Source organism: Triticum urartu, chromosome 5A (assembly GCF_056163025.1).
Source record: "Triticum urartu cultivar PI428250 chromosome 5A, HENAU_Tu73, whole genome shotgun sequence".
In the NCBI taxonomy this organism is placed as follows: domain Eukaryota; kingdom Viridiplantae; phylum Streptophyta; class Magnoliopsida; order Poales; family Poaceae; genus Triticum; species Triticum urartu.
The window spans coordinates 308,790,518-308,816,673 of NC_141877.1; the positions used below are offsets into that span (position 1 = coordinate 308,790,518).

A 26,156-nucleotide genomic window follows, 5' to 3' on the forward strand; every position below is an offset into this window, starting at 1 on the left:
GCGGCTCAGGCAACTCACCATTACAACGAGGGCACCCACGATGCGGAGGCCTCGCCCTCTTCCATGTCCAAGGAGCCAATCGTCATTGATATCTCCGACAATGAGGAGTAGCTTGTCTTATTAGCTCACTATAAGGACCCATGCTTAGTTTGCTAGCTACTGCCTTTTCTTAACAAATTCTAGTGAATTGTGCTATCTACTTTCACCATGCAATCTTCTGCTATAGTGTATATGTTCTATATGTCTTGCAATGTGGTGTTCAATTAACTTCTTGGTTCAATTATGCAAATGTGATGTTCAATTCTTCAGGGTGTAATATTTCCAAGTTGTTAAGTATGCTTGGTTTGGTTAACTGTCTGATCTTCTATTAGGAGTATGTTATATTGTTCAATTGGTGTTTAGTTAACTGTTTGGTTCATTTGTTGTGGCTTGGTTCACTTGTTGTGGTGTTTAGTTAACTGCTTGGTTCAATTCTGCAATGCGATGTTCAACTGTTGTGGCTGCATTCTTTTATTGTATACTCCCTCCGTCCGGAAAAAGTTGTCCACAACTTAGTGTACTGCGAATTTTGCAAAAACGCCATCGTAGCTTAAAATCTGTTACAAACAGGTCGCCTTTTCCTTCATTCTTCCTCTGTCCGTCACCCGTGCGCGTCGCCAGGGCAAGTCGCCGCCGGGGGCCTACGCCGGCGCTGCCCAGGGCTTGCTCCTCCGCCGCCCAGGACCTGCGCCGCCCAATTTCTTGCTCCGTCGCCGCCCAAGATGTGCTCCTCCGACGCCTAGGTCCTGTGCCGCCCAATTGCTTGCTCCGCCGCCGCCAAGTACGTGGTCCTCCGCCACCCAGGACCTGCACCACCCAATTGCTTGCTCCGCCGCTACGCAGGACGTGCTCCTCCGCCACCCAGGACCTGGGCCTCCGCCGCCAGGCCTGCGCGGCCAATATCCCCTCCGCCACCCAGGATCTGTGCCGCCGCCGGCCAGGACCTGTGCGCGCCTGGGTCTCGAGCGCCTCAACCGCAAGTTCCGGCCGCGCCTGGACCTCGAGCTCCCTCAAGCTCGTCCTGGACCTCAAGCTCGAGCTCTTTCCCCTGCTGCTCTGCAAGTTGCTACTGGTCCCTTGCTCGTGTAGCCGCCCGGAGGTCACCTGCTGGTGTGCTGTCGCCGGAGGTCCCCTGCTCGTGCTGCTGTCGGTGAGAAGAAGTACAAGGCTCCTTGCTTTTTCATCTCCAGTGCCGGACCTTTCTTGCTCTGTAATTTTAAACACAATTGATCATGTCCTCTGAAGAAATGTTACAAAAAAAGAAGTTCAGTTAACTGTTACTATTGCTATCTGAATTCCAACCAGATCAATTTGCTGTCAATTGCTCTGTAATACTCAACCAAGTTATGCAAATGAAGATCAACCAGGTTTAACTTCAGTAAATAATGGTTTATTTTCAGTAAATAGTGCAAGCACAAACCAGGTTTATGCAAATGAAGGTCAACCAGGTTTATCTTCAGTAAATAATGGTTTATTTTCAGTAAATAGTGCAGGCACCAACCATGTTTATGCAAATGAAGATCAAATTGATAACCAGGAGTAGCTGTCAATTGATTCGGTAATTTGCAGTAGATCAAACTGCAGTAGATTATTTGCTTCATTGTTGTACAACTGTAGTTTAAATGAAATAGATTATTTGCAAAGTTAAAAAATAACAGATCAGGAATTTGTCTTGTAACTAGTCAAAGATTCTTCTAACAACAAATAAACATATCTAAATTTGCTAAAAAAATCAATCAATTTTCAGTGCACAATCAATCAATTTATTTTGGAAACAAGCAATATGATTCCACCAGATTCCTCAAGACTAACTAGGGTATGTCTTGGTGATTAGTTAAATAAGAAGATCATATTGGCCTTTGCACTATCCATTATCTCCATTAGTGATTCTACTGAAAATATCCAATACCACTGTTTATCTCACCATTGATGAGGCAATGTTACTCCTCTAGAGAAGAAAATGATTGATAAAGACATGCTTCTATATATTCAGATTATATGTAGAAGGTCTATAGTACTTACATGAACCAATGATTGATAAAGAAAATGCTAGCACATGTCCACACAAATTCAGTATCCACATGTCCTCAAATTCATTGTTAACACAAATTCATTATTCAGTGCTACCACATGTCCACACGACGGCATCAGGATGATTGATAAAGAAATGCATAACACTACATTAATACCACATCCTGCATGTTTCAGTTTTGACAGTGAATTTTTTTATTAAATTTTCCTTTACTTGCACTGAATCTAAATAACACTAAAGTTTTCTTTATCAATCATAACAGTAAAGTTTATCTTGCTCAAATCTAGTCTGAATTTACAAAACACTACACTATATAACTTGCAATTTTCAGTACACCATTGTGAGCAAACGTACAAATATACTCACAAGCTCAAGATAGCTCCCAAGTTCAAGCTCAAGATAGGCTAAAGAAGCTCCAGCGGAGTACACTGCATTCAGTGATCTTGCTAAAGAAGCTCTCAAGCCCAAGCTCAAGATAGGCTAAATTTGACAGCTACTGTACTCAAAAGAAGCATTTCGGATTATCACAGCAAACGAAGCATTTTATGCAGTCTGAAGCATTTTGGATTATCACTAGAAACTGAATCTAGCAGTCTGAAGCATTTTGGATTATCACAGCAAAAAAAACTTAATCATGTTTGATGCACATTGATGCAGCACCCCAAAGTCCCAAACATAAGCAGCAGCAGATCGGTATGCATTGTTTGATTAAGTAGCAGCAATAAAAAAAAGGGGGCAGCCCGGTGCATGTAGCTCCCGCTTGCGCAGGGTCCGGGGAAGGGTCCGACTACAGCAGCAATAGCTCAACAAATTAAACAAAAAGAAAGTTTCATATCGGTATGCATTGGAAGGAGAATGCTAGAACACGCAGATGTATCAGCTAGAGCACAATATGTGTGAAAATACAAGCTTCTGAAATTTGTTACAGAAATTTTCCTACTAAAAAGATAACTAAATTTTGTGTACTGGAAGTTTACAGTGAAGTTTCAGTAACTACAGTAACTGAATTTACAGTAAGATTTCTCACTCCATTACACTGCTATTAACTGTATTATTCTACTGTTAACAATCAGAATTAACACTATATTATTCAGTCAAGTTGATGTTCAGAACCTGTCATTTTCTTCCAAAACCTGTCAATTTCTGTCTGGTTTTGATCTGTCAAGTTGATGTCAAACTTGACACATAAATAAAATTTGACATCAATGAAATTTAGACAGTGAATACAGTTTGAACAGTACTCCACTGTCATATTTTCAGTGACTAAAATTCAGTTCTGACAAATTGAAGCCTACTCTATTCTACTCCTAAATTCTGAGCTTGAGTCAAGCAGGGAATACTAAATGGTGGACGAGGCAACAATTACACTTGAGTAAGAAACACTTTGATCATCATAAATACTCCAAATATTGTTATACATTTTTAATGGTAATTTCACCCATAGTAACATTTCCAGGTGTATGAACAGCTATTTCAGTCAAGCATATGTATGTTCATCTTAAGCATATGTTCAGGAAAATTTACAGTTATACAGTCAAGCATACTGTATGTTCATCTCAAGCTAATAGTAGTTGAACATTGGAGATCAAAGCATACTGTATGCCCAATGATGTTTCAATGTGTGGTTGCTCTCTCAAATTCCATGGCTAACAGTAGTTTTAAAATCACCAAGGACGCATCTGTACTCGTCTAGCAAGCTCACCTGAGATCAACGGAAGCAGCATCCGTACTCGTACTCCATTCCTCTGCACCAAGTCCTCCTCCAATCGCTGCACAATCCAAGGCGACAAGAACAAAACCAGCTCAGCTGCTTGCTTCACCAAACAATGTTCGAGCTAGCCTTCTTCCTGGTGCACACGGTTCGAGCTGGCCCTACTGAATACAGCAATGTAGAGAGCATCAAGAAAAATGAACTTCAGTCCATGAAAGTGCAGAGTTTAAGCTCTATTCAGCAAATGAAAGCAGCAATACAAGGGTCTGGGCCGGCTAAAGTAAACATTCGACCTCTCTTGCTCGATGGTCTCGACGGGGGTGGGCAGGAGCGCGAGCCTCCAGAGCGCTGTGGCGTCGCGCACCTCCTCGAGCACCTCTGGCATCTTGACCAGCCGGCCCGCGGTGGAGGCAAGCGAGATGACGGCGTTGGCGTCGACGACGGGTGGACAGGGGCCAGGCCGGTCGAGTTGGCGCAACTGGACACGATCCGGCTCACCGCCTGCGCGGACGACTCCTTGGCCACCGTCTCCCGGCGCGCCATCACGGCCGCACCCCACGCCACGGGTGCCGGGGCGGCGGCGCCGGGGGAAGGCGGGGGCGGAAGGCAGCGTAGCCGACCGCCGAGCCAAGGGCCCGCCACGCTTCTTCCATCAACGCTAGGAGGGACGGAGTGGGCGCGAGCAGGAGATGCGGCGGGAGGAAGAAGAAATGATTTTTGGGGAAAAAGAGGAGAGATTCGGGAGGCAGGCAAGGGAGGCAGGGATTCTGCGCGAGGCAGAAGGGAGCGGCGGAAGAGGCAGCTGCGGCGGTGGTGGAGGACACACGGGAGAGCAGGAGAGCAGCGGCGCAGGGCAGCTCCGGCGTCCATGCGCCTGTGTCGGAGCGGCGGAGTGTCGACCGGAGAAGACGAGGAGTGCGGGTTATGTCGGAAGTCTGGGGAGGAGTTTTTTGCAAAAACGTTACGGAGACAACTTTTCCCGGACGGAGGGAGTACCATGTGAGGAATAAATCGAATTTGGTTGTACTAAATACATGAGAAACAAATACAATTGCTATATTTCCAAGTTTTTAAGCATGCTTGGTCTGGTTAATTGTCTGATCTTCTATTAGGAGTATGTTATATTGTGCAATGTGGTGCTCAGTTAACGTTTGGTTCATTTGTTGTGGTGTTTAGTTAACTGCTTGGTTCAATTCTGCAATGTGATGTTCAATTGTTGTGGCTGCATTCTCTTATTGTATGCCATGTGAGGAATAAATCGAATTTGGCTGTACTAAATACATGAGAAACAAATATAATTTCTATATTTCCAAGTTGTTAAGCATGCTTGGTTTGGTTAAATGTCTGATCTTCTATTAGGAGTATGTTATATTGTGCAATGTGGTGCTTAGTTAACGTTTGGTTCATTTGTTGTGGTGTTCAGTTAACTGCTTGGTTCAATTCTGCAATGCGATGTTCAATTGTTGTGGCTGCATTCTCTTATTGTATACCATGTGAGGAATAAATCGAATTTGGCTGCACTTAATACATGAGAAACATATACAAGTGCTATATTTTTTAGTTCTTAATCATGCTTGGTTTGGATAAATACTACGTTCCTAACAAAACTTAGTTTGTGTTGGCAGCACAAATTAATTCACACTAAAGCACGAGTTACTACTAGCTGGAAGCATAGATTTTCCCTAAAAAAAGGTCGAAACCTATCAAAATGTGATATAGCTTCGAAGATCCCAATGTGAGAAATGTTTGCGAGTTCAATAATTTTTTCATGAATTCAAAAAATGTTCAGGAATCGTAATAACAAATCACAAGTTTCCAAAATATTTATGAATTCAGAAAATAAAAGTGATTTTGAACTAATGTTTGCAAATTCAAAAGATGTTCATGAAATCAAAATGTTATTGAATTTTAAAGACACACAAATTAAAAAAAAAGTTTCTTGAATTATAGAAAGTATTACCAGATTTCATAAGTTTCACTAATTTGGAAAATGTTCATGAATTTTGAAAAAATATTGTGAAATTCAACAAATGTCCGTGAATTTCTAAATATTTTATGGACTGAATTTTTTTCACAAAATTTGAAAAACTTTCAGAAACTTTAAAATTGTTAATGGATCCATGAAACATTTGTGAGTCTCAAAAAATGTTCACAAACTCAAAATTTGAACAAATAAATATAAGGATAAAGGGAACACAAAATGAAGTAATAAAAAGAAATAAAGAATTAATAAAAAACGAAATACCGAAAACTAAAAAATACTCAAAAAGAACGCACCCTTTGCTTATTGAATATGGTGTGCGTTTGACTGGTATCCATTGCGTTAGCTGGCCATAGGTGTAGCCTTCGCACCCTTTGCTTCTTTTTGTTTTAATTTTACCTCCTTTATACACATATTAGTTAATTATCCATGTGTTACAATTAGGGCATACATATTCTACTGGTTCAACATCCATCTTGTCTTACAAATATCTTATGCTCACCATATTCTTTATTTTGGTAAGATTTAATTTGATTTGTGTATGAGCAGGAAAAGGCAAGGAAAGTTTTGCTTTAGTTAAGCCTTTGATAAGATTTAATTTGATTTGGGTACGTAGGGAATGCAATGAAAGTTTTGATTTAGTTGAGATTTAATAAAATTTTATTTAATTTGATTGAATTAATGTAATACATGGTTTTTAGAAATCATAAATTTTGTTTAGATTACTCGAAATTCCTGTTGGTTTTTTTTCTACTGCACCGATTAAGATTTACAAAAAGAATCAACAAGAAATAAAAGGGGGAGGGATACGTGGGAAGAAAAATTGCGGAGAAGCCAAGGCAAACCCACCAACTCCCTTTTGTTTGGTGATTCAACCAACTCCCTTTTAATAGTAGATATTTCAAAATATTCTAAAAAGTATAAAAATAATATGCATCAAATATTTAAATAAATCATCATAAAAGAAAAAATATACTCACAAAAAATGAGAACAAACTTTAAAAACAACTATTTGCCTTTTTAATTAAAAAAATATGGCATTTCAATACTTTCACACATTTATAAAAATGATCATGACATTTAGAAAAATATTATTACCATCCACAAAAATGTTTACGTGCTGAAAAAATTATTCATGGCATTTTCTAGAAAATGTACATGAGAAGTGAAAAATTGTTTGACCAATTTTTTGAAATGTCTATGACATATAAAAACTGTTAGTATGTATTTAAAAACAGAGGCACAGCATTTATGGAAATGTTCACATGTTAGAGAAATTGTTTGTGCATTTAAAAAAATGGTCACCTATTTAAAAATATGTTCATGATTTTTTAGATGTTCTAGAAATGTAAAATTTTGTTTACAGGCTTTTTTAACATTTTCATAGCATATACAAGATATTTATACCATTTTTCAAAATGTTCATTCCACCTGGAATGTGTTCATAAAAATGTAAAATTGCTATTCATGCAATTTAAAAAAATCATGACGTGTAAAAATCACTGTACACTAAAACGGAAAATGATTAAAAGAGTTTGTAGACATGCACTGACGTATTAACAAGGATGAAGAAAACGGCAAGAAACAAAGACATAGTTTTTTCTTTTGCATCCGCATGTTTATTTATCTTTTTAACATAGTGTAATCGATAGATGCTTACATACATGCATATACATTCATTATTTCGAATGTACACATGCACACTGTAAACTCATGAGCACTTTCGATATACTAAGCCCACACCACATTTTAAAATTGATAAAGTCATCACATATAAGCAAAACAAGAAAAAAAAAACATACAAGAAGCAAAGGCAGAGTTGTAAGTGAAGATTTCATAACTTTGAAGCTACAATAATGACACATCAGTATGTGCAAGTGAGTCATAACAAATCCGTGTATATATAATACACACACTTATACACTTGACCCACACACAAACAATATAGCACGTGAGTTTGGCCCCTCATCCAATCCGACGTGCGCGGGAACAGTAAAACATGACACATGAGGAACGCATGCCCGCTCCATAGCTCGTGAGCTGAACGTGCTCTACAGCAGCGCCGGCGACATGGCCGGGCTTGCCGCGCCCACCGCTGTCTCCTCCTTCTTGTCCTGCGAAAGGAACGGCGCCTCGGCGTTGGCGTCGGTGCAGTAGAGGCACGGGTGCTGCTCGAACCCCTGCTCTTCCAGCACCGCCCTGGCCTTCGCCACGAGCTCCCGGTTGCTCAGCGGCGCCTGGTGCGCCGCCAGCACGCTCTGCACCGCGCTGCTGAACGCCCCGCATGCCTTGCCTCCGCTGGCCTCGTACGCCGGCACGTCCGCAGAGGTCTCGTTCGTCTGGCACCCGCTCAGCAGGATGCCCTCGTCCGGGCGCGGCGGCGTTGGCGCCGGTGCGGGCGTGGTGGACAGGGCGCTGCCGTTGCCGCCGCCGCCGTGAACGTGGAACTTGGCGCTGGCGTCGGCGCCGAAGAGCGCCACGAGGTGGTCGGCGACGTGGTGGGAGGAAGGCATGCCCGAGACGGCGGAGAGGTGGTCCAGGAGCGCGCCGTAGGGAAGGAACCGGGCGGTGCGCGCGGACGGCGCGCCGGGGCCGGAGCCGACGGAGGGCCCGATCTGCTCCTTCTCCTGGTCGATGAGGCCGCCGCTGTGGCACGAGTCGGACACAATGGTGAAGCTCGCGCCCGGCGGCACCCGGTCCACCAGCTGCCGGAAGTCCACGTCCGTGATGAGGTTGAAGTCGGTGGGCACGATGGCCTCCTCCTCCGCGCCGCCGTCGCCGTGGCGCGGCGGGACGAGCGTGCCGTGGCCGCTGTAGTGGAAGAAGAGCACGTCCCCGGGGGCGGCGCGGGCGACCATGTCCGCGAGCGCGCGGCGGATGTTGGCCCCCGTCGGGAGCACCTCGGCGCCGCGCCCGTCCCCGTCGGTGAGCACGGCGACGTCGGCCGGCGCGAAGCCGAAGCGGGCGACGAGGGCGGCCCGCACGGCGTCGACGTCGTTGATGCAGCCGCGGAGCTCGTAGCGCGTGCCCACGTAGTTGCAGCCCACCAGCGTGGCCAGCCTCTTGCTCGCCTCCCCCTCCATCTTCTTGCGTGTGTTCCGATCCAATGTACGTAGCTAGCTTCGTCACCTCAGCAATGGATGAAGAGACCAGCAGGCTACCGTGTGCAGATGTGCGAATGTCCCCGACGATCGTGAACTCGTTATATGGAGGCTTCTTCTCTGTTGCTTGACTGTGGATGCAATGCAAGAAACGTGTGCACGGGGTTAAGCAATCCATTTCTGCATATCGTTTCTGATATATTTCCAGTTCGATCAATTTTAACCTCGTCTGGTAGTACATCCTACACTACTACTATGGAAATATACTTAGACTAGACGCCTCATCAAGGACGGTTTTTCCATATCTTCGGTGTGGGCGGTTTTGCGAATCATTAATCGGTACACAGAGCACGAACAAGATCAATGTCACATCGCAGGTTGAGAATTGAGATATCGTCCCTCGTTCCTTTCTAGTGGGGGAGAGAGCTCCCTTGCGTGCAAGAAATGTGTAAGCTATGTGTCTTACACATAAATAATAATCGGGTGTTCCTCAAGCGTGTAAACCTCCCAGTTTACGTCTCTCTAGCAGATGCTTCTGCCAGGCTTCCATGAAATTGCGTAAATGTCAAGTTAAGTATCCTCCAATTAGTTTGGATTGCGCTTGCTTCTACGCATGGATCGATAATAAACGGTGAGGGTTTTCTTAGATCGTCAAGATTGATCGTGATAATTATTAGGACCACGAATATGGACATGAATTTCCGGTGGCAATGGCGTGTAATCAAAAAAAACTTCCAGGGGAGCTCTCTGTTTTTTTTCTGAACACGGTGCACACCCAGGAATATGACCCTCAAATTTTGTTTTTCTTTTTTCCGTGAACAAGACTTCACTATTCGGTTTTTAGGAAAGTGAACAAAATTTTAGTTCATTTTTCTGAGACAAGTGAACAAGATTTTAGTTTTTTTCTTTTGAGACAAACAAGATTTTTTTTTTGAGGGGAACAAGATTTTAGTGAAAGCTGGCGTCCATATGTTTCTTAGAGCCCACTGGCCTTCAGATGGGGCTTTGGGCCACAAAAGCCCATCGTTTATGATCCGATCCGTGACCCGGGCACGAACCGTGCTTCTCTGTACGGGTGGAAAGGCGTGGTCGGACGGCGCTACGAGACGACTCGACGAGCGACAGAGGAGCGGCGCCACAGGCCTCCGACAGCGTCATCGCCGGGCGCTCGCGCCGCCCGTCGGCGAAAGCTGGAGGAGTGCCGTCGGCGTCGAGCACGCCGAGCAGGCTCCAAGTCGCGGGGCACGAAGCGCTCTGCCCCTTCTCCTAAGTCCTGACCACAACCCGAAGAACCAATCCGCGTTTCACCACCATGACCACACCCATCGTAATAATCGTTCAGCAGCTCGCACCGCAACGGCGACCCGCTACTGCTGCTGTCAGTCAATCTCAGCACCCGTCGCCTGAGCTGTTTTCCAGAGCAGACTTCTCTGTTTTTTCTCCTCCGACCCGAAGCAGGGCAAACGGCGCCCCCCCAATTGCATCAAGAAATTGAAAGATTCATTCAGGTTACCTCTATTCCTCCTTACTACAGTAGGTACCATAGGCTAACAACAACTAGGAGAGCAACAGAGCATGCCAAGACTGCAATTGGCCGACTGATTGATTTAGGTCACAAGTGCCAACAACACTGCTACATCTACAAGTACAAGAAAAGAAGACTCTTCAGTCTTCGCTCTTATAGCATGCCAGTGCCACACAAACACACGCACTGCTCTATAGCACTACCTACACAGGTACTCTGTCAGGTTTTACTTGTAGTGTTGGGGGACTGCCAGGAAAGGCTTGAAGGTCAGCAAGAGCCCAAGGACCTCTGTCACGTTCAGTAGAAGGAACACCATCTGATCACCTGAAAACACATGACGAATTATGAGATATACTATACAAAGCGACAGTGATACACTCAAACCATATGATAGAAATGCTAAATTCCACCTGGTTCAGTTTTATGGAAAACAAAACTGGTTTACATTGTACTTTAGTGATCTAAACGCTCTTATATTTCTTTACGGAGGGAGTACTACCTATTTTTGGTTACCGTAATTTAGTGATTATAACACAACAACTTATACTTTAACCATTGAGAACTGAGAAGACTAGTGATGCTGCAATTGATATATTTCCTGGAACTGCACTTTTTTTACCTGGAAAGAACGCTGCATGCTGGCGCTTCTGTGCCCACGAGAATCTGCAATCACAAAACGTTTTCCAACAATAAGTTTATCTTCTTTTTTTCAAAACATATTTATGGCTTATTAGAATTGCTTCAGGATTTTAGATTTATCTTCAGGTAACACAGCCACATGGGTTCACTACACTAGCAAAGTAATAATAAGACTAGCACTGATATTAATGATGATGGATAATAGCAGCATCTCTGTGTTTACTGAACCAGTATTTCCACAACAGTCCCATTCTTGGGCAGAAACCATTGTTCAAACTGGGAAGTTCAGATCATCAAATACTTTACTCTTCTTCTTTATCTTTCCAACAAATAGGAGATTAAGAAAGCAAGACTACTTACAGAATACCTGCCCCTGCTGGAGCGACAGACTTGAACAAGGACATTAATGTTGTGGCTATTCCATTCGCAGCACCTCTTTGCCCTTGTGGCTGTCAAAATAAGATCCAACACAAGTGAGGAATTTGTTTATACATTAGTGAATTGGAAAATATTGTTTTCCGTGAGAAAGATCTCAGGCAGTGTTCCAGTGAACTGAGATAAGTTGGCCACGTACCACGGCATTGTTTTGTAGAAGAGAAGTGCCGGAAACTCTAGTTATCTGATCAACATCGCAGCGATGAGCATTCGTGAAAGGAAAATATTTGAATTGGACATGCACTAATTCTTATCTATGATGATTTATTGGCACATGTATGTAACCATTTGCTAGAAGTAAAGATGGCTTAAACCTAGGAACAACATTCTCGTAAGTACTTACAGCGAGAACGCTTTTAATCATTGCTGCAATATAGAGAGCCAGACCAAGTCTTATTCCTGACAAGCGTGTCATAAAGGGATAAGCAGCAATAATTGGTATAGACAGGGCCTGCAATGCTAATGGTCAATTTACAAAAATAGGAGACAGTGAATTATTAAGTAAACTGAAATTGGCATAAAGAAAAAGAGTGACATTAGTAAGAAACTCACAGATGCAATGCGGGTTGAGTTTACAGGTCCTAGTGTATTATTGAGCCAACGATAAACAAAGATTTGGTATACAAGAAGACTGACACCTACAGTGTAACAGATTGCATGTTTACAGCTTAAAATTAAATCACTAAGAGGTATGTAAAAATGTTCAAAAAATTAGGGAATAAATAGATTAAACTATGCTTACCTGCCACTGTAAGAACTTGACCGACATCCTTAGATGAAAAGCTAAGTCCACCATATTTTCTACCACTTACAGTCCACAGGGAAAATATCTGATGTTGAATTGTAACAAATAACGGTTAGAAAATTTAATCTTGCATGCAGCAGATGAGCTTTGCATGAAAAATATGTATAAATTTTAGATACAATGGGTCAAAAATTAATATATTTTCGGTTTTAAAAAAGAACTAATATATTTACTGCACCTAGATCTGCAGTATCCATTTGGAGAACTTCTATATATCATGATTTAATCATACTGTATATTACCTCACTATATGCAGTGTCATGAAGGGAGAAGACACAATATGTGATAATGGACGACATCAACGGCCAATTTTTCCATAAGCTCTTCTTAGGTGACTCTGTACTTTCCTGAGTTGTGCCAGCTTCAGCCGTTTCAGCTCTCATTTCAAACTTGGCGTGCTTGTGTAGTGTTTCCTGTTTAGTGCATCGATGTGAATACATAGCATTCAAACAAAACTCAATAGATATACATATACAGTATGCATAGTTCAGGTTGTACATACCGGAAGCCATATGCAGCTTATGAGGGCGAATGTTGCGAAAATTGATATGCAAAGACATGGAAGAAGATATGGGAACCTGCATGATTGGGATCGCGGACATGAAAATGGGCAAATATTTATGCCATTTAGTATGAAGAAATCAATGATAGGAGAAATGAGTACCTCCCAAACGTTGACTTGTCATGGAAAATGTGTGGATATTGTTTGGCTGGCTGGTAATAAGTAGAAAAAAAATGGTCAAATGAAAATCTCAGTGAATATGATTAACGCCTGTGATATTACCTGAGCAAGGTAGCCCCCAATTGCTGGGCCAATTATAAGGCCTAATCCCCATGCTGTATTGACCTGAATGTTTATGAAAGATCAAACTGAGTTCATGATATGCTTCGGTGTTATTATGGACTATGCATAGGTAGTTAAGTGTTTTATGTCGAACTGAAATTACAATTGATATGCCCAAAGCTTGTTCGTCATCCCGGCAAACTTCAATGGAGTAAGCCTGCAGCCCCGTGTAACCATAACATTATCGAAATAGACATTTGACATGATTAACAAAAACAGCTGTTGATCATTCCTGCAACTGTCCCTCGAGTTTTGTTTTTTAAGGTACCTTGATTGGTGCTAGAAATCCGTTTAGTGCACCAAGAAGCAACCTTGTAGTGATAGCCATCCAATATTTCACACTTAATCCGAATAAAGTGTTGAACACAATGCTGAAATGTGCATGAGGAAATCAGTGTACGCTTTTCTCTCTCTAAAAGACAAGGAAATGAAAATTGAATGTTGTGCTAAATTTTCATCCGTTTGGAGGGAAAGATAGTATCACAAATACTTACACCGTGAAAAGTGAAAATACAATTACAGGCTTCCGTCCGATGCGATCTGCAACCATGCCCCAAAAGATCGATGCGAAACCTCTACCAACCATATATGATGCACCTACAGTAGAAATGTAACAGTTATGTACCGAATATTGACATTATTCTGAAACAAAGTATGCATGAGTTTCGTTGCTCACTGAAACTTTTACTATGTATGTACAAAATTAGAATTAATGTTGGTACATTTGTGAAACAAAGGCATGTGCATCAACTTTGTTGGTACAGAATGGCAGTTATGTAGTACAAAAACTCTTACCAAGAAATCCAGCATAGAATCCAATATCTTCTTCTCTTTGAGCAACGTGCAAGTCTTGTATCTGATTTAGAGAAGGGAAAAACCTGAGTACTTCTATTTTTTATTTTGCAAAATATATATCTTAGGAAGATAGCAGATCATAGGGGTTATAAAAACGTTCAGTAAAATAAAAAGAATAGTTGGCTGGTGATAACTAGGATACGGACAATTGCTCTCCTTTATATATGCCACTGAATTTTGCATGGCATCTGCTTTTTGTTAAAAACGGGTGAAAATAGCTTACTGGCAAAAAGGTAAATTTTGCATAGATACATGATGTGTCTTAGCTATCGACCAACCGAACAGATGTCTGGGCAGTTCGAGAATATCATGCATATTCTATTTATTTACTTTATTAGGGTGAGGTGGACTATTATGGAGTCTTAAAACAACCCAAATGATAACGCCCACACGTGTGGTACGAAAGCAATTCCGTCCACATGTTTTTTGTTAGCAAATTTAGTTGTGAAGCATGGCAAGTTTCAGTTTTTTTGAGATTTTTTTTAGATGACAACTTTAATGTAAAAACAAAACGTGTGGGTGATGTTACTACATGCCACACGTGTGACAGTTATCGGCGTCCTAAAACAAACACCCATGCCAAATGAAGAGTGAAATCCAGCTAGCTACATGAAGAAAGGGAAAATGGCATGGGTATGTGAAGGCGAACTCACCATGAAGTAGAGAAACGGGAACAGCGACGTGATCGGCAAAGCTGAAAAAGATGGATGGAGACAGAGGGACGGACAGGCAGAGAGGATCAGTCATGTTGGGAACCCAACAGAGTAACAACATTATAATATGTCAATCATATATGTGCTCCAAGAATGATACCACTACGAGCAAGAACTGAGGCAGAACGCAGAAGCATTATTATTATTAAGAAACGAGTACGTGCAGTGGGTATAAGATAAGACCGAGAGAAGGGATGAATTAAGAAATACTACTCCAGCTCGCAGGAGCAAGACAAGACAAGAGCAAGATATCGACCATGCCAGTACCAGTAATTTAATCATCTTGGTTGTAGACAGGGAGTAGTATATACTGACATGATGCAAAGGTGGTGATCCCGACGAAGAAGAGCTCCTTGTACGGGGTCCCCGTGCTGCTCTCCTTCCTCCGCTCCATGGCGCACCCGGGGCACCCCTCGTAGTACACCTTGGCCGGCGCCGCCGGCGGCGGCGGCGTTGGTGGCGGCGACTCTCCCATCCTTCTCAGCCAGACGACCACGACGACGACGACTACTCTGAGATGATGGCTGGCTGGCGGAACGGGACGACGGCAGATGCGGCGGGCTGAGCCGGGGAAGGAAGGAGGAAGAGGCGGCTGGCCGGGGCGGAAGAGGAAGGACGAGCGGCGCCGATGGAGTCGAGTGGGGGCGAGTTGAAGAAGCTTGTCGTGTGGATCGTGTCTTGGTACGTGTGCCCCGCTTGGCAGCAGACGGCCGGGGCGCCGCGAGAGGGACACGTCACGGCTCAGGAGCGGCGTGACGGACCGCGGGAGCCACCAGCGCACCAGATCACCATCGCTTCAGTCCAGACAAATCCAGCTTACAGCAGTACTACGTCGTTACGGTAACTGAAGCTATATGGCAAAGGTGAAGAAGGTACGTAGTTCGAGCGATGGTACTGGTATATATAGAGAGAAAGTGCCAGGTACAAAGCTGAGATTACAGTCGCATGCATTGTTCTGATGCAAAGGCTGAGGCTGATTCTTTTTTTTTCAAAAAAAAAAGCAGAGCTGAGATTTCTGGGTTTTGAAAAATAAGATACGAGCTTGGTCGTCTCTCCTTTAAGTAGTTATTTTATAAATTTACTTTACTTAAAAGGGATTTAAGGTGGATGGAGTATATAAGAGTATTATACTTGATATCGAACTGATGCATTCCACGGCTTAACTTATTATAACGAGTAAAAGCAAATAAAACAGTTTTGGAAATATTCCAACGGCCTGACCAAAGATGAAGATGCCACCACCATTCACCAATCTCGTCCGCCGCATTTTCTTTTCCCCACAAAAACAAAAATAAAACGCCTACTCGTCCATCACATCTTCTTTCCCCTGCACAAAGAAAAGAAAAAAGAAACGTCTACTCGTCCATCGCATGCACAGTCTTTCCCTTTTCCCTGGTCGGAAGTGGTCATCTTGGATATCCTTTTGTCGCCCAACATAAGTGGTTACTGACACGTACTTTCTTCATTTAGAATTACTTGTCGTCGAAATAGATGTATCTAGACGTATTTTAACTCTAGATATATCCATTTTCTAGACAAATAATTTCGAACGGAGGGAGTATTAATCTGCGGACTTCGCGACAGCCGATCAGTTCGGCCATGCATGATAAGTAAGCATGATGCCATTGAATGAACACAACCAATCCTATGAATCATGCCACTTGCTAGAGTAGTACGTAGTCGGTGACAACAGTTCTTCATTCACATGCCGGAACTCATCACAACGGCAATTTTGACGAAGATCCGCACCCAATTACTCCTGTAGTCGTTTACTTATTTTATGATGAAATGAATACGTTCGGCAATACCTTTGAAGGAATAAATATATCTAGACATATTTTAGTTTTAAATACATCTATTTACATCTATTTCTGCGATAAATATTGTCGGATAGAGGAAGTATTAATTACTTCTGTTTTTCTTTCTTTCAAAACTTTTTCTTTTTTTAAAACTTCTATACTTTGCGGTGAAATTACTAATTAAGGAATATTCGTTGCAAAGAACACTTCATTTTTCCAGGTCGCGACAAGTGGCGCAGATGCAGCGCGCCACTTGTTGCAACATGGGAGTTTTCCCTTTTTCGTAGATTCGTTTATTCAAAACGCTTTATCTTTTAAACCGTGCGTCCAAATCTCGAACCGTTTTTATTATTGGATTCCTCGCGTCGAGATCTTCAAAACTAGATTCCCTGTTGATAGGTTTTAACGAACTTTTTTTCATGAAAAAAACCGGACGAAAAAACCAAACTGGGAGCACGGTTTTTTCCTTTCCGAAAGAGGCACACCCGTGCCTCTCGCGAAATCACACCCGTGCCTCTCGTGGAAGCAAAACCGTGACTCTCGTGGAAGGAAAAAACATAAAAAACACGTTTTTTTCGTTTCCTAAAGGTAAGGCCGTGACTCTCATGAAAGCACAACCATGCCTCTCGCGGAAACAAAACAGTGACTCTCATGAAAGAAAAAAAACAGAAAACGCGTACTTTTTCCTTTCTGAGAGGCACGGCCGTGACTCTCGCGAAAGCACAACCGTGCCTCTCGCGGAAGCAAAAACATGACTCTCGCGAAAGAAAAAAAACAGAAAACGCGTTCTGTTTTTTCCTTTCCGAGAGGCACGGCCGTGACTCTCGCGGAAGCAAAACCGTGACCCTCGCGAAAGAACAAAAAACAGAAAATGCGTTTTGTTTTTCCCTTTCAAGAGGCACGGCCGTGACTCTCGTGAAAGCACAATCGTGCCTCTCGCGAAAGCAAAACCGTGACTCTCGCGAAAAAAAACAGAAAACGCATTTTTGTTTCATTTCCGAAAGGCACGGCCTTGACTCTCGCTAAAGCACAAGCGTGCCTCTCGCGGAAAAAAACGTGACTTTCACGAAAGAAAATGCGTTTTTTCGCGCAAAAAAAACCGTTTTTTTATCGAAAAGCTAAGAAAGACCGAAGGAAAACCAAAACGTCGAAAAAAACCGTTTAAAAAGCCGAAAACGCGTGCGAAAAAATAAAAAAATAAAATCCAGAGAAAGCGTCCAGAACGCGACACGTGGCGAATGACTGAGAACACGCCAAATGATGCTGATCGTTGCGAGGCTCCCGAAGAAGCGCTCGTTAACTAGTTGCTCCCACTTTGCGGGGACAGTGGTGGAATGGCCAGTGGCAGGAGTAAGGACATGTCTTTGGGCCAAATCCTATTTGTTTGGATCATTCACGAGCGGCTACTTAGGGTTTTTTTTTTTAACAAAACATGGCATCAACAGGTGCCTAATTCCATTTCAGCACTTTAAGAACAAGTACATGTAAACACTCTCAGCTTCTGGAGATGCAGCCCCCCGCACCCACGCTCCTGCGGCGTGCCACTCCGGCGCCCGCAGCCACCATAGCCGCCGCCGCTGACTCCTCCTCCTCCCCTCCTGGCGCCTCCTCATCCTCTCCGCGGTTCCCTCCGGGGTTCCCTACGCCGCAGTTCGGGCGGAAGGAGCTGGTGGCCTCGCTGTTCCCCCAACTGACGCTGACCACCCCAGATCTGCATCCTCCAGCTTCCCCTCCTCCATCTACGGCCGCGGTGGCTGATGCTGTGGTAAGCGAGCCCCAGCGCCGGGTCTGCTTTGCCATCAATGAGGATCTCCTTCAGGATACTCCACCCCCTCCCATTCAAGGCGCCCATCGCCCTTGCCTCAAATCGGCGCCTGCTGCCGCATTCAAGTCGCGTGCCCGATGGGATGCGACGAGCCCTCCCTCAAGCCCTGCGCCGGCTACAGGGGATTCAAGTCAAGCTGCTCCTGCCGTGGCCGCTCAAGATCATCAATGGAATTTGGTGCATCCTGCATATTGGTGGAGAGAAGGCCGCCCCAGCAACCCACATTCAAGACGGCGACCTGCGGCTTCTTATTCCCCTCCTCGTAGACAGGGCGAGTTCGTCAAGCTGCAAGACAGAGAGTGCCATCGCTGCCTACTGAAGGGGCACTGCAAGGCAAGCTGTAGAAATCCATTCACATGCCGGAGATGTCGCCAGATTGGGCATAGGGCGAGGGGCTGCACCAACTCTCCGTCCCCCCCCCCCGGTCCCCTTCTGCTGCCCCTCCTTCCACCACAGTGAGGTCCCCTGCTGCGTCCAGAGAAGCTGTGTCCCCTGCATCGACTCCTCCGACCCTCCCGTCGCCTCCGTGGAGCTCCATGCCACGTCAAGAGCCCCGCGTCGGCGACCTGTCGCTGTGTCCCGATGAGGGGAGCGTCGTCATCATCTCCACGCCCGAGATGGACGCCAACGCTGCCAGCCTCGCCTCCTTGGGAGCCTTCCTCTGGCTTGGAGGCAGCAGGCCAGCCGTGAGCGCTGCTGAGATCAAGGAGGTCATCGACATGCAGTTCGGCGTGCGGGCTGTCAAGGTGGTGCCACACTATCCGGAGGACTTCTTCGCCCTCTTCGACTACCAGCACCAACGCGACAGGGTCACGGCGCCGGGCCATTTTCAGCACAACGGGCTCGACATCCACTCCGCCAACTGGCGCCTTGACGCGCACTCTGATGCGATCCGGGCGGACTACCACGTCCATCTATGCATCGAAGGAATCCCTCTCAACGCCTGGTGCGACTCCGTGGCGGCGCAGGTGCTCGGGCCGAACACCTTCGTCCACTACTTCGACGTCGACACTCTACAACGTGAAGATGCTGCCAGTTTCAAGCTCTGGGCCTGGTCGGCGAACCCCTCGGCCATCCCCAAGGTGCAGCAGGTCACCATCGCGCCGCGGGTGGCCATTGGCGTTGGTGGGGCTCCGTCAACGGCTGTTGGGCATCGCGGTATCCGACGTCGCGCCATTGTTCATCTCAACCAGCTGGAGGACTACATGCCCGATGCTTTCGGCAACATCTCTCGCTGCCCGCATTCTGAGCCTTTCACCTGGCGCTATGGCGTGGTGGATGGCGAGCGCCGGGTGCGGGATAGGCAGGAACCTCCGCCTCGCAGCCGTGACGATGAAGACAGGCACCGCCGCGACGACGAGCATGACACAGATGACCGGCGGGGTCGGGACAATGACCGGCCGCGATCCTCCTGGCGTGACCGTTTCTTCAGGAGCCGTTCCCGTGCTCCGGAACGCCGAGCTGATGAAGATCACCATGGTTCGCGCCGCGAGGAGCGTGGCGGGGACCGTGGCAGGGATGACCGCGGAAGGGACGGCCGGCACCGTTCTGGTTCAGCAAAGATGATTCGAGGCCGCTCTCTCCCGCCCTCCCCTCGCACCACCTCATGCGACATCATCGAGCTCACCCCCTCTGGTTCGGCCCTGGGCTGGCTCTGCGGCGCGACTCGCATGGTGACTAGAGTGCAACCTTCCTTAACCCTGGATGCACACCAGGCCATGACTGAGATGATGCCGGCACAGCTGCCGGCCATGTCCACCCGCTTCCCTGAAGTTGTGCTTGTTCCACGACAAGAAGCCCTGCTTGAAGATCCACACGACCTCAACGCCACTCCCACGCCGGAGTTTGTCCCTGCTACGCCCACGCTGCCGTCCAAACCTGATGTATCTGATGATGGCAGTTCTGGCCATTTGTCCCCTGTCGTAGCTCCCACCACTTCACCTGAGATGCCCACTCCTATCTTCATCCCAAGCAGGCCGGCTCTGCTCCCCTCACCACACTCAACGCCGCCCAGGCGGCCTACAGCTCGACGGAAGACACTTGCTGGAGTAACTGGCTTCCAGCTTCCTAGGCAGAGTCCGCGTCTCCGGGCAAAAAAGAGGAGTGTGCACATTGCCAAGCTTGCAGAGCAGCTGCTCTATCGACGTATGAACATCGTTGCTGAAGGTGAGCAAGTAACAGAAGCTGCGATTGCAAAGTTCACTCAGATGTTTCATGGCCAGCTTCCAGATCTTGTTATGGCTGCCCTTTGTGCACTATTTCAACTTGATTGTGATCTCTCGTCGGCGGTTGAAGAGGCTCTGGTGCAGCATGGTGGAGAAGGTGGACCGGACCTGGATGAGGCTGCATCTGCAACCACTTGAACCTGCTGCCAGTTATCTGATGTACTCTAGTTCCTTATGATTGTACACCAAACCAATGTCAGTTGTACGCCTGTTTGTAGCTGCTATAGATTGCTACTGCCCCTGGTCCTGGCGAGACCTCTTCTGCTATGCTTGTTTCAATCCATGTTGCCCCTTTGTAATTCTGCTGATGTACCCTTGGTGAATCAATGTTAGAGCAAAACATCTCAATACTGTGTTGGAATGTGCGTGGCTTGAACTGCCCAGACTGTAGAGCCACGGTCCATGAAACAATTGCTACATCCTCCTGCCATCTTGTTTGCCTACAGGAAACAAAGCTTCAGGTCATTGACAGTTTCATCGCTACATACCTTGGTGGTTACCGATTGAAGAATTTCGCTTACAAACCTGCTGATGGAACTAAAGGAGGCATATTACTCCTTTGGGATGATAATGTGGTGAACATTTCCAATGTCCAGATTGGATCATATTTTTTTTCCGGAGATGTTGCTGTCAAGAATTCTACGGAGAGGAATAACTTCAAGCTTACCACTGTATATGGGCCAACTAGAAGCATTCACAAAGACGCATTTTTTCTCGAGCTATCCTCCCAGAAACCGTCGCCAGGGACAAAATGGCTGGTTAATGGGGACTTCAACCAGATTTACCGGGCCAGAGATAAAAACCACTTCAATGTTGATCATAGCAGATTAGTTCGCTTCCGCAACACTCTTACTTCCTGTGAGCTCAAGGAGATCCCCCTCCAGAACCGGAAGTTTACTTGGAGTAACGAGAGAAACAGTCTGATGCTTAGTAAACTTGACAGCTTTTTTTTGCAATGAGGATTGGGATATCGAATTCGCCAACCACATACTTCATGCCCTGTCCTCCTCGCTCTCAGATCATTGTCCGTTGTTGCTCGCTTGCGCGGACGACCCCAAGAAACCCAGGTCCTTTAGGTTTGAGAACCATTGGACCAAGATGCCAGGATTCCAAAAGACGGTCAGCGACGCTTGGAATGAAAATTCGAGTCACCAAGATCCCTACCAGAGAATTTTTCACAAGCTAAAATCTACTAGTCGACGATTACGTTCCTGGAGCAAAACACTCTTCGCTAAATCTAAGGTCCAGCTGCATATGGCCCTTGAAGTTATTCACCGTCTTGATATGGCCCAGGAACAAAGAGAGTTATCCCAACAGGAAATTGATCTTCGGAAACGGCTCAAGAGGAAGATTATCGCATGGGCTGTGCTTGAGAAGTCCAGAAAGAGGCAAAACTCAAGAATCACCAATTTGAAGGACGGCGATGCTAACACCCGCTACTTTCACCTTCGTGTTAACCACCGAAGGAGGAAGAACTTTATCCATCGTCTCAAGCATAACAATGGTTGGATTACAGAACACAATTTGAAGGAGCGGGTCATACACCATCATTTTGAAAGCATTGCTAAGAAGGGTCCTTCGCGCAGCATTGACATCAATTGGGGAATCATTCCGGCCCCCAATTGTGACCTTCAGGATTTGGATGAGACTATCACGGAAGAGGAGGTGAAGGCTGCAGTTTTTGCTATGCCAAATGACAAAGCTCCAGGACCGGATGGCTTCACTGGTGCTTTTTTAAAGCATGCTGGAGCACAATAAAGGGAGATCTCATGTCGGCTATTCATCGTTTCTCTGACCTACATGCCGCCCATTTCCACTGGCTAAATTCTGCGGATGTTGCCCTCATCCCCAAGAAAGATGGTGCCGAAGATATTGCTGACTTTCGCCCCATCAGTCTTATTCATGCTATTGCGAAGATTATTGCAAAAGTGATGTCCAACCGGTTAGCCCCCCACATGAACGACTTGGTCTCCCAGGCCCAGAGTGCGTTCATCAAACGGAGATGTATCCACGATAATTTCATGTATGTGCGCAATCTTGCGAGACGTTTCCACCGCAAGAAAACCCCGGCACTGCTCTTCAAGCTAGATATCAAGAAAGCCTTCGACTCTATTCGTTGGGACTATCTTCTTGACCTTCTTCAGCACCTTGGTTTTCCTCCACGCTTTCGAGAATGGATCTCAACTCTCCTCTCCTCAGCTTCGTCGCGAGTTCTGCTCAATGGGGTTCCTGGCACTCCTATCAAGCTTGGGAAGGGTCTGAGACAAGGAGATCCTTTATCCCCACTCCTTTTTGTGCTGGCCATCGACCCACTACATCACATTCTCAAGAAAGCCACTGCTCAAGGAAAGTTGTACCCTCTTGGTGGCAATGCCATGCCTATCCGAGCCTCCCTCTACGCGGATGACGCGGCGGTTTTCCTTGCGCCCATCAAAACCGAGGTCAAGTTTTTTGCGGATACGCTTGCACAGTTTGGGGAAGTGATAGGACTAACAACGAACTGCTCTAAAAGTCTTGTTGCCCCCATTCGATGTGACTCCTTGGATCTTGATGATATACTCAGCTCCTTCCCCGCCAATCGCGCCTCCTTTCCAATGAAATATCTTGAGCTGCCGTTGTCAACCAAGAGGCTCAAAACAATCCATTTTCAACCTCTCGAAGATAAGATTGCTGCTCAACTTACCCCTTGGATGGGCAAGCATGTGGCGCAGCCGGGACGGGCTGTGTTGGTCAAGTCGGTCATCACATCAATTGCCATTTACTACTTGACGACGCTAGACCTACCTGCTCAGGTTATGAAGAAGATCGACTCCCTTAGGCGTGCCTATCTTTGGGCAGGTTGTGACAAGGTCACAGGTGGCAAATGCAAGATCAATTGGGACCAGGTGTGCAAATCAAAAGTGCATGGTGGGTTGGGCATTCTAAATCTGAAAAAATTTGCAGCGGCCCTCCGAATTCGTTGGTTGTGGGCTGCTTGGACGGATCCGGCCAAACCTTGGGTCAACTTGGGAAACCCTTGTGTACAAAAGGACAAAGATATTTTCGCCTCCGCCACAAAGGTTGTTGTTGGAGACGGTCATCGAGCATCATTTTGGGATTCTTCCTGGCTGGATGGTATGAGACCCAAGGATATCGTGCCCAAGATCTTTGAACTTTCTACAAGAAAAAACTGCTCTGTGAAGAAGGCCTTACACAATAACTTCTGGGTTTCTAAGGTGGATATTGGTGGGAACCTCACTGTTAGCCACATATCTGAGTTCGTCAACCTTTGGGGAAAGCTCTCGCTGGTCAATCTCAACCCGGAGGAGACCGATTCAATTACGTGGAAGCTCACCAATGATGGCCAATATTCAGCGGCGTCGGCTTATAATACACAATTCCTTGGGCTAGTGGACACGGACATGCCTCTGTTAGTGTGGCAGAACTGGGCTCCTCCCAAATGCAAATTTTTTGCTTGGTTGGTCATCAACAACAGAGTTTGGACGGCTGACAGGCTTCAGCGAAGGGGTTGGCCAAACCGTAATCTTTGTCCTCTTTGCAAGCAAACTCCGGAATCGGCCGCACACCTTCTTTTCCAATGCCGCTACACCATCCGTGTGTGGGGAATGATTAAATCTTGGCTCAGTTTACAAGATGTACACCCAGCGAACTGGGGTGGTTTGACTTCGGTCAAAGCGTGGTGGCGCGCCAATGCTTCTGGGACCTCACGACCACGAAGGGCGCTGACTTCCATCATGCTACTGACTTCTTGGGAAATTTGGAAAGAGCGAAATGCACGTGTGTTCCATAACAACGCAATTCCAGTGGGTGTGCTTGTTGCTCGAATCAAAGAGGAAGCCTTATGGTGGTGCCGTGCCGGGGTAAAATATTTGTGTAATGTAATGCCGCGAGAGTGAGGATTGTAACTAGGCCGCTGGCCTCGACTCTAAAACCTTCTTCTTATTCAATGAAAATGGCAAGTCTTTTGCCTTGTTTCAAAAAAAAAAAGAACAAGTACATGAGAGTACACCAAGACCTGAAGTAAGAAGAAGAAGAAGAAAGCAATACGGCCATGGAGAAGAGGAGCACAACAGATAGGTTGAGCGGCTACGTAGGTAGGTGACTGTGTGTGTGAGTGCGTTGCGACGCGACGGTAAAGATGCTTTGACACCATCTCCAAAAATAAAGATGCTTTTACAAAACAAAAGGCTAGGTCCAGGGCTTCACATGCCGAATTATTTCTTCATCATGATCGATTCGATCGTTTTCAACCGGCATGTTGCCTGGCTAGCTTTTGTCACCCACTGATCCGTGTCTTGATCTAATAATAAAGCAGTGAAATCATCTTTCTCTTCTTTTCTTTTTCTATTATTGTGGAAGCTTCCCCCTTTGGTTCCGTCATGATACGCCAGACCATATTTTTGGTGGTTCTTAGAAGATCTGGCCCAGATATCGGGTGAGCAGCAGTGTTGTTTCCGTAAGATAAGAAAGGGTAACCAAAGTAGTAAGCATTGCGCGAACGCGGAGGATGCCGAGACGTAGAAAGTTCCATGACCAAGGTCTCTTCTTTATACTCATTTCTCTTCTTTAAACAGTAGCTATACAAAGCTTTTGTTTCCTTTGAAAAGAATGGAGGGAGATGAGTAGATGATGAGACGCCGTAGACGGACCTGGAAAGGAGAGGCCGAGAAGAAGCTGGCAGCGGCGCCGTCGCTGTGTTGGTACGTGTGCCGCCGCGTTGCGTCTCGCGCTCGCTTCCACACTGATGATGCATTAATGGCAGCTGTGGAGAAGATCGATGAGGCGTGAGCGCGAGCAGTTGTGGCCACTGTGTGCGGCGGCAGCGTGACGGGAGGAAGTATCCCGTGCAACAAGAGAATTAGTGCACCTGATGCACCAGCAGCATATGGGCCGTTCGATGAAGAATACATGGCCAAGATTCAGCCCCGAGGTGGGCTGCTGGCGCATGTGCAAAAGTCACCTGAAACTTTTGTATATCGGTCCTCGTGTTTGCAGAATGCAGCAAAGTGGGACATCATCCATTGCCCTACAGGCCTACAGGCTTTCTTCAGTACATCTCGTGTCCCTTCTGTATTTTGGCTGCTGCTAAAGGTGACGAGCTCATTTCAGATTTGACATAGCTATATCCAATCCAACGGCACCATGTTCACTTTGAAATGCATCTGAACTATGTACGTGCAAGAAAATGTTCCAACATCTTAGATGCATCATTATGAATGTTTGGTTATATTTTTATCAACGACAAGAACATGCAGTAGCATCAACTGACTTAGTAGCAATGGTCAATAATCCAGTTTATGATGTGGAAATTGCATCACAAACTAATTGGATATATATATAACGTAACACAAACAATTGGCATCAGAAATTCAGTGTTAAATATATACAATATTGGCATACTTTACGGAAACATCAATGCAGAAAAGGATAGAAATCAGAAATTAAAGGTCTTCAAGTAATCAATTACTCTCATCTTCAGCATGACCTCTCATCACATACTAGAACGTTGTAATAGAATAAGAACAAGAACGACTTGTAAACTGGTTCTATCCAACATAGTAAGCACACTTTCTATTGAAGATATACAGAGTGAATCACAAGAAAAATTATGTGCCCCTGACCTTCAA

The 26,156-nt window shown here is 45.6% G+C and overlaps 5 protein-coding genes and 1 pseudogene across 7 annotated transcripts; 2 read left to right on the forward strand and 4 right to left on the reverse strand.

Annotated features, from left to right (window-relative positions):
- Positions 1-484: 484 nt before the first annotated feature.
- Positions 485-3,939, reverse strand: LOC125555910 (uncharacterized). Its single transcript, XM_048718713.2, has 2 exons — positions 3,774-3,939; positions 485-1,247 (listed from the first exon to the last, which is right to left on the reverse strand). Exons 1-2 carry the CDS (start codon positions 3,793-3,795, stop codon positions 511-513), a joined length of 759 nt encoding a protein of 252 aa, XP_048574670.1. The 5' UTR covers positions 3,796-3,939; the 3' UTR covers positions 485-510.
- LOC147971174 (uncharacterized) lies at positions 3,810-4,747 on the reverse strand (annotated as a pseudogene). Its single transcript, XR_015604569.1, has 2 exons — positions 4,076-4,747; positions 3,810-3,946 (listed from the first exon to the last, which is right to left on the reverse strand). The product of XR_015604569.1 is annotated as an uncharacterized LOC147971174 (transcript).
- Positions 4,748-7,648: 2,901 nt separating this feature from the next.
- On the reverse strand, positions 7,649-8,956 carry MC9 (metacaspase 9). Its single transcript, XM_087525943.1, has one exon. The coding sequence runs from the start codon at positions 8,844-8,846 to the stop codon at positions 7,815-7,817; it is 1,032 nt and encodes a 343-aa protein (XP_087382069.1). The 5' UTR covers positions 8,847-8,956; the 3' UTR covers positions 7,649-7,814.
- Positions 8,957-10,446: 1,490 nt separating this feature from the next.
- LOC125508657 (protein ZINC INDUCED FACILITATOR-LIKE 1) lies at positions 10,447-15,557 on the reverse strand. 2 transcript variants are annotated; one of them, XM_048673419.2, is made up of 17 exons: positions 14,996-15,557; positions 14,621-14,661; positions 13,908-13,968; positions 13,607-13,709; positions 13,381-13,483; positions 13,216-13,269; positions 13,053-13,115; positions 12,933-12,982; positions 12,771-12,846; positions 12,511-12,681; positions 12,206-12,293; positions 12,016-12,101; positions 11,807-11,914; positions 11,603-11,647; positions 11,396-11,477; positions 11,009-11,052; positions 10,447-10,713 (listed from the first exon to the last, which is right to left on the reverse strand). In XM_048673419.2, exons 1-17 carry the CDS (start codon positions 15,153-15,155, stop codon positions 10,687-10,689), a joined length of 1,362 nt encoding a protein of 453 aa, XP_048529376.1. In that variant the 5' UTR covers positions 15,156-15,557; the 3' UTR covers positions 10,447-10,686. The 2 variants fall into 2 exon arrangements, with proteins under 2 accessions (XP_048529376.1, XP_048529377.2); XM_048673420.2 differs by having other exon boundaries at positions 11,389-11,477; positions 14,996-15,555.
- Positions 15,558-18,840: 3,283 nt separating this feature from the next.
- Positions 18,841-20,667, forward strand: LOC147971176 (uncharacterized). Its single transcript, XM_087523852.1, has one exon. It carries the CDS (start codon positions 18,841-18,843, stop codon positions 20,665-20,667), a length of 1,827 nt encoding a protein of 608 aa, XP_087379978.1.
- Positions 20,668-21,627: 960 nt separating this feature from the next.
- On the forward strand, positions 21,628-22,287 carry LOC147971177 (uncharacterized). The gene has a single exon (XM_087523853.1). The coding sequence runs from the start codon at positions 21,628-21,630 to the stop codon at positions 22,285-22,287; it is 660 nt and encodes a 219-aa protein (XP_087379979.1).
- The last annotated feature ends 3,869 nt before the right edge of the window (positions 22,288-26,156 follow it).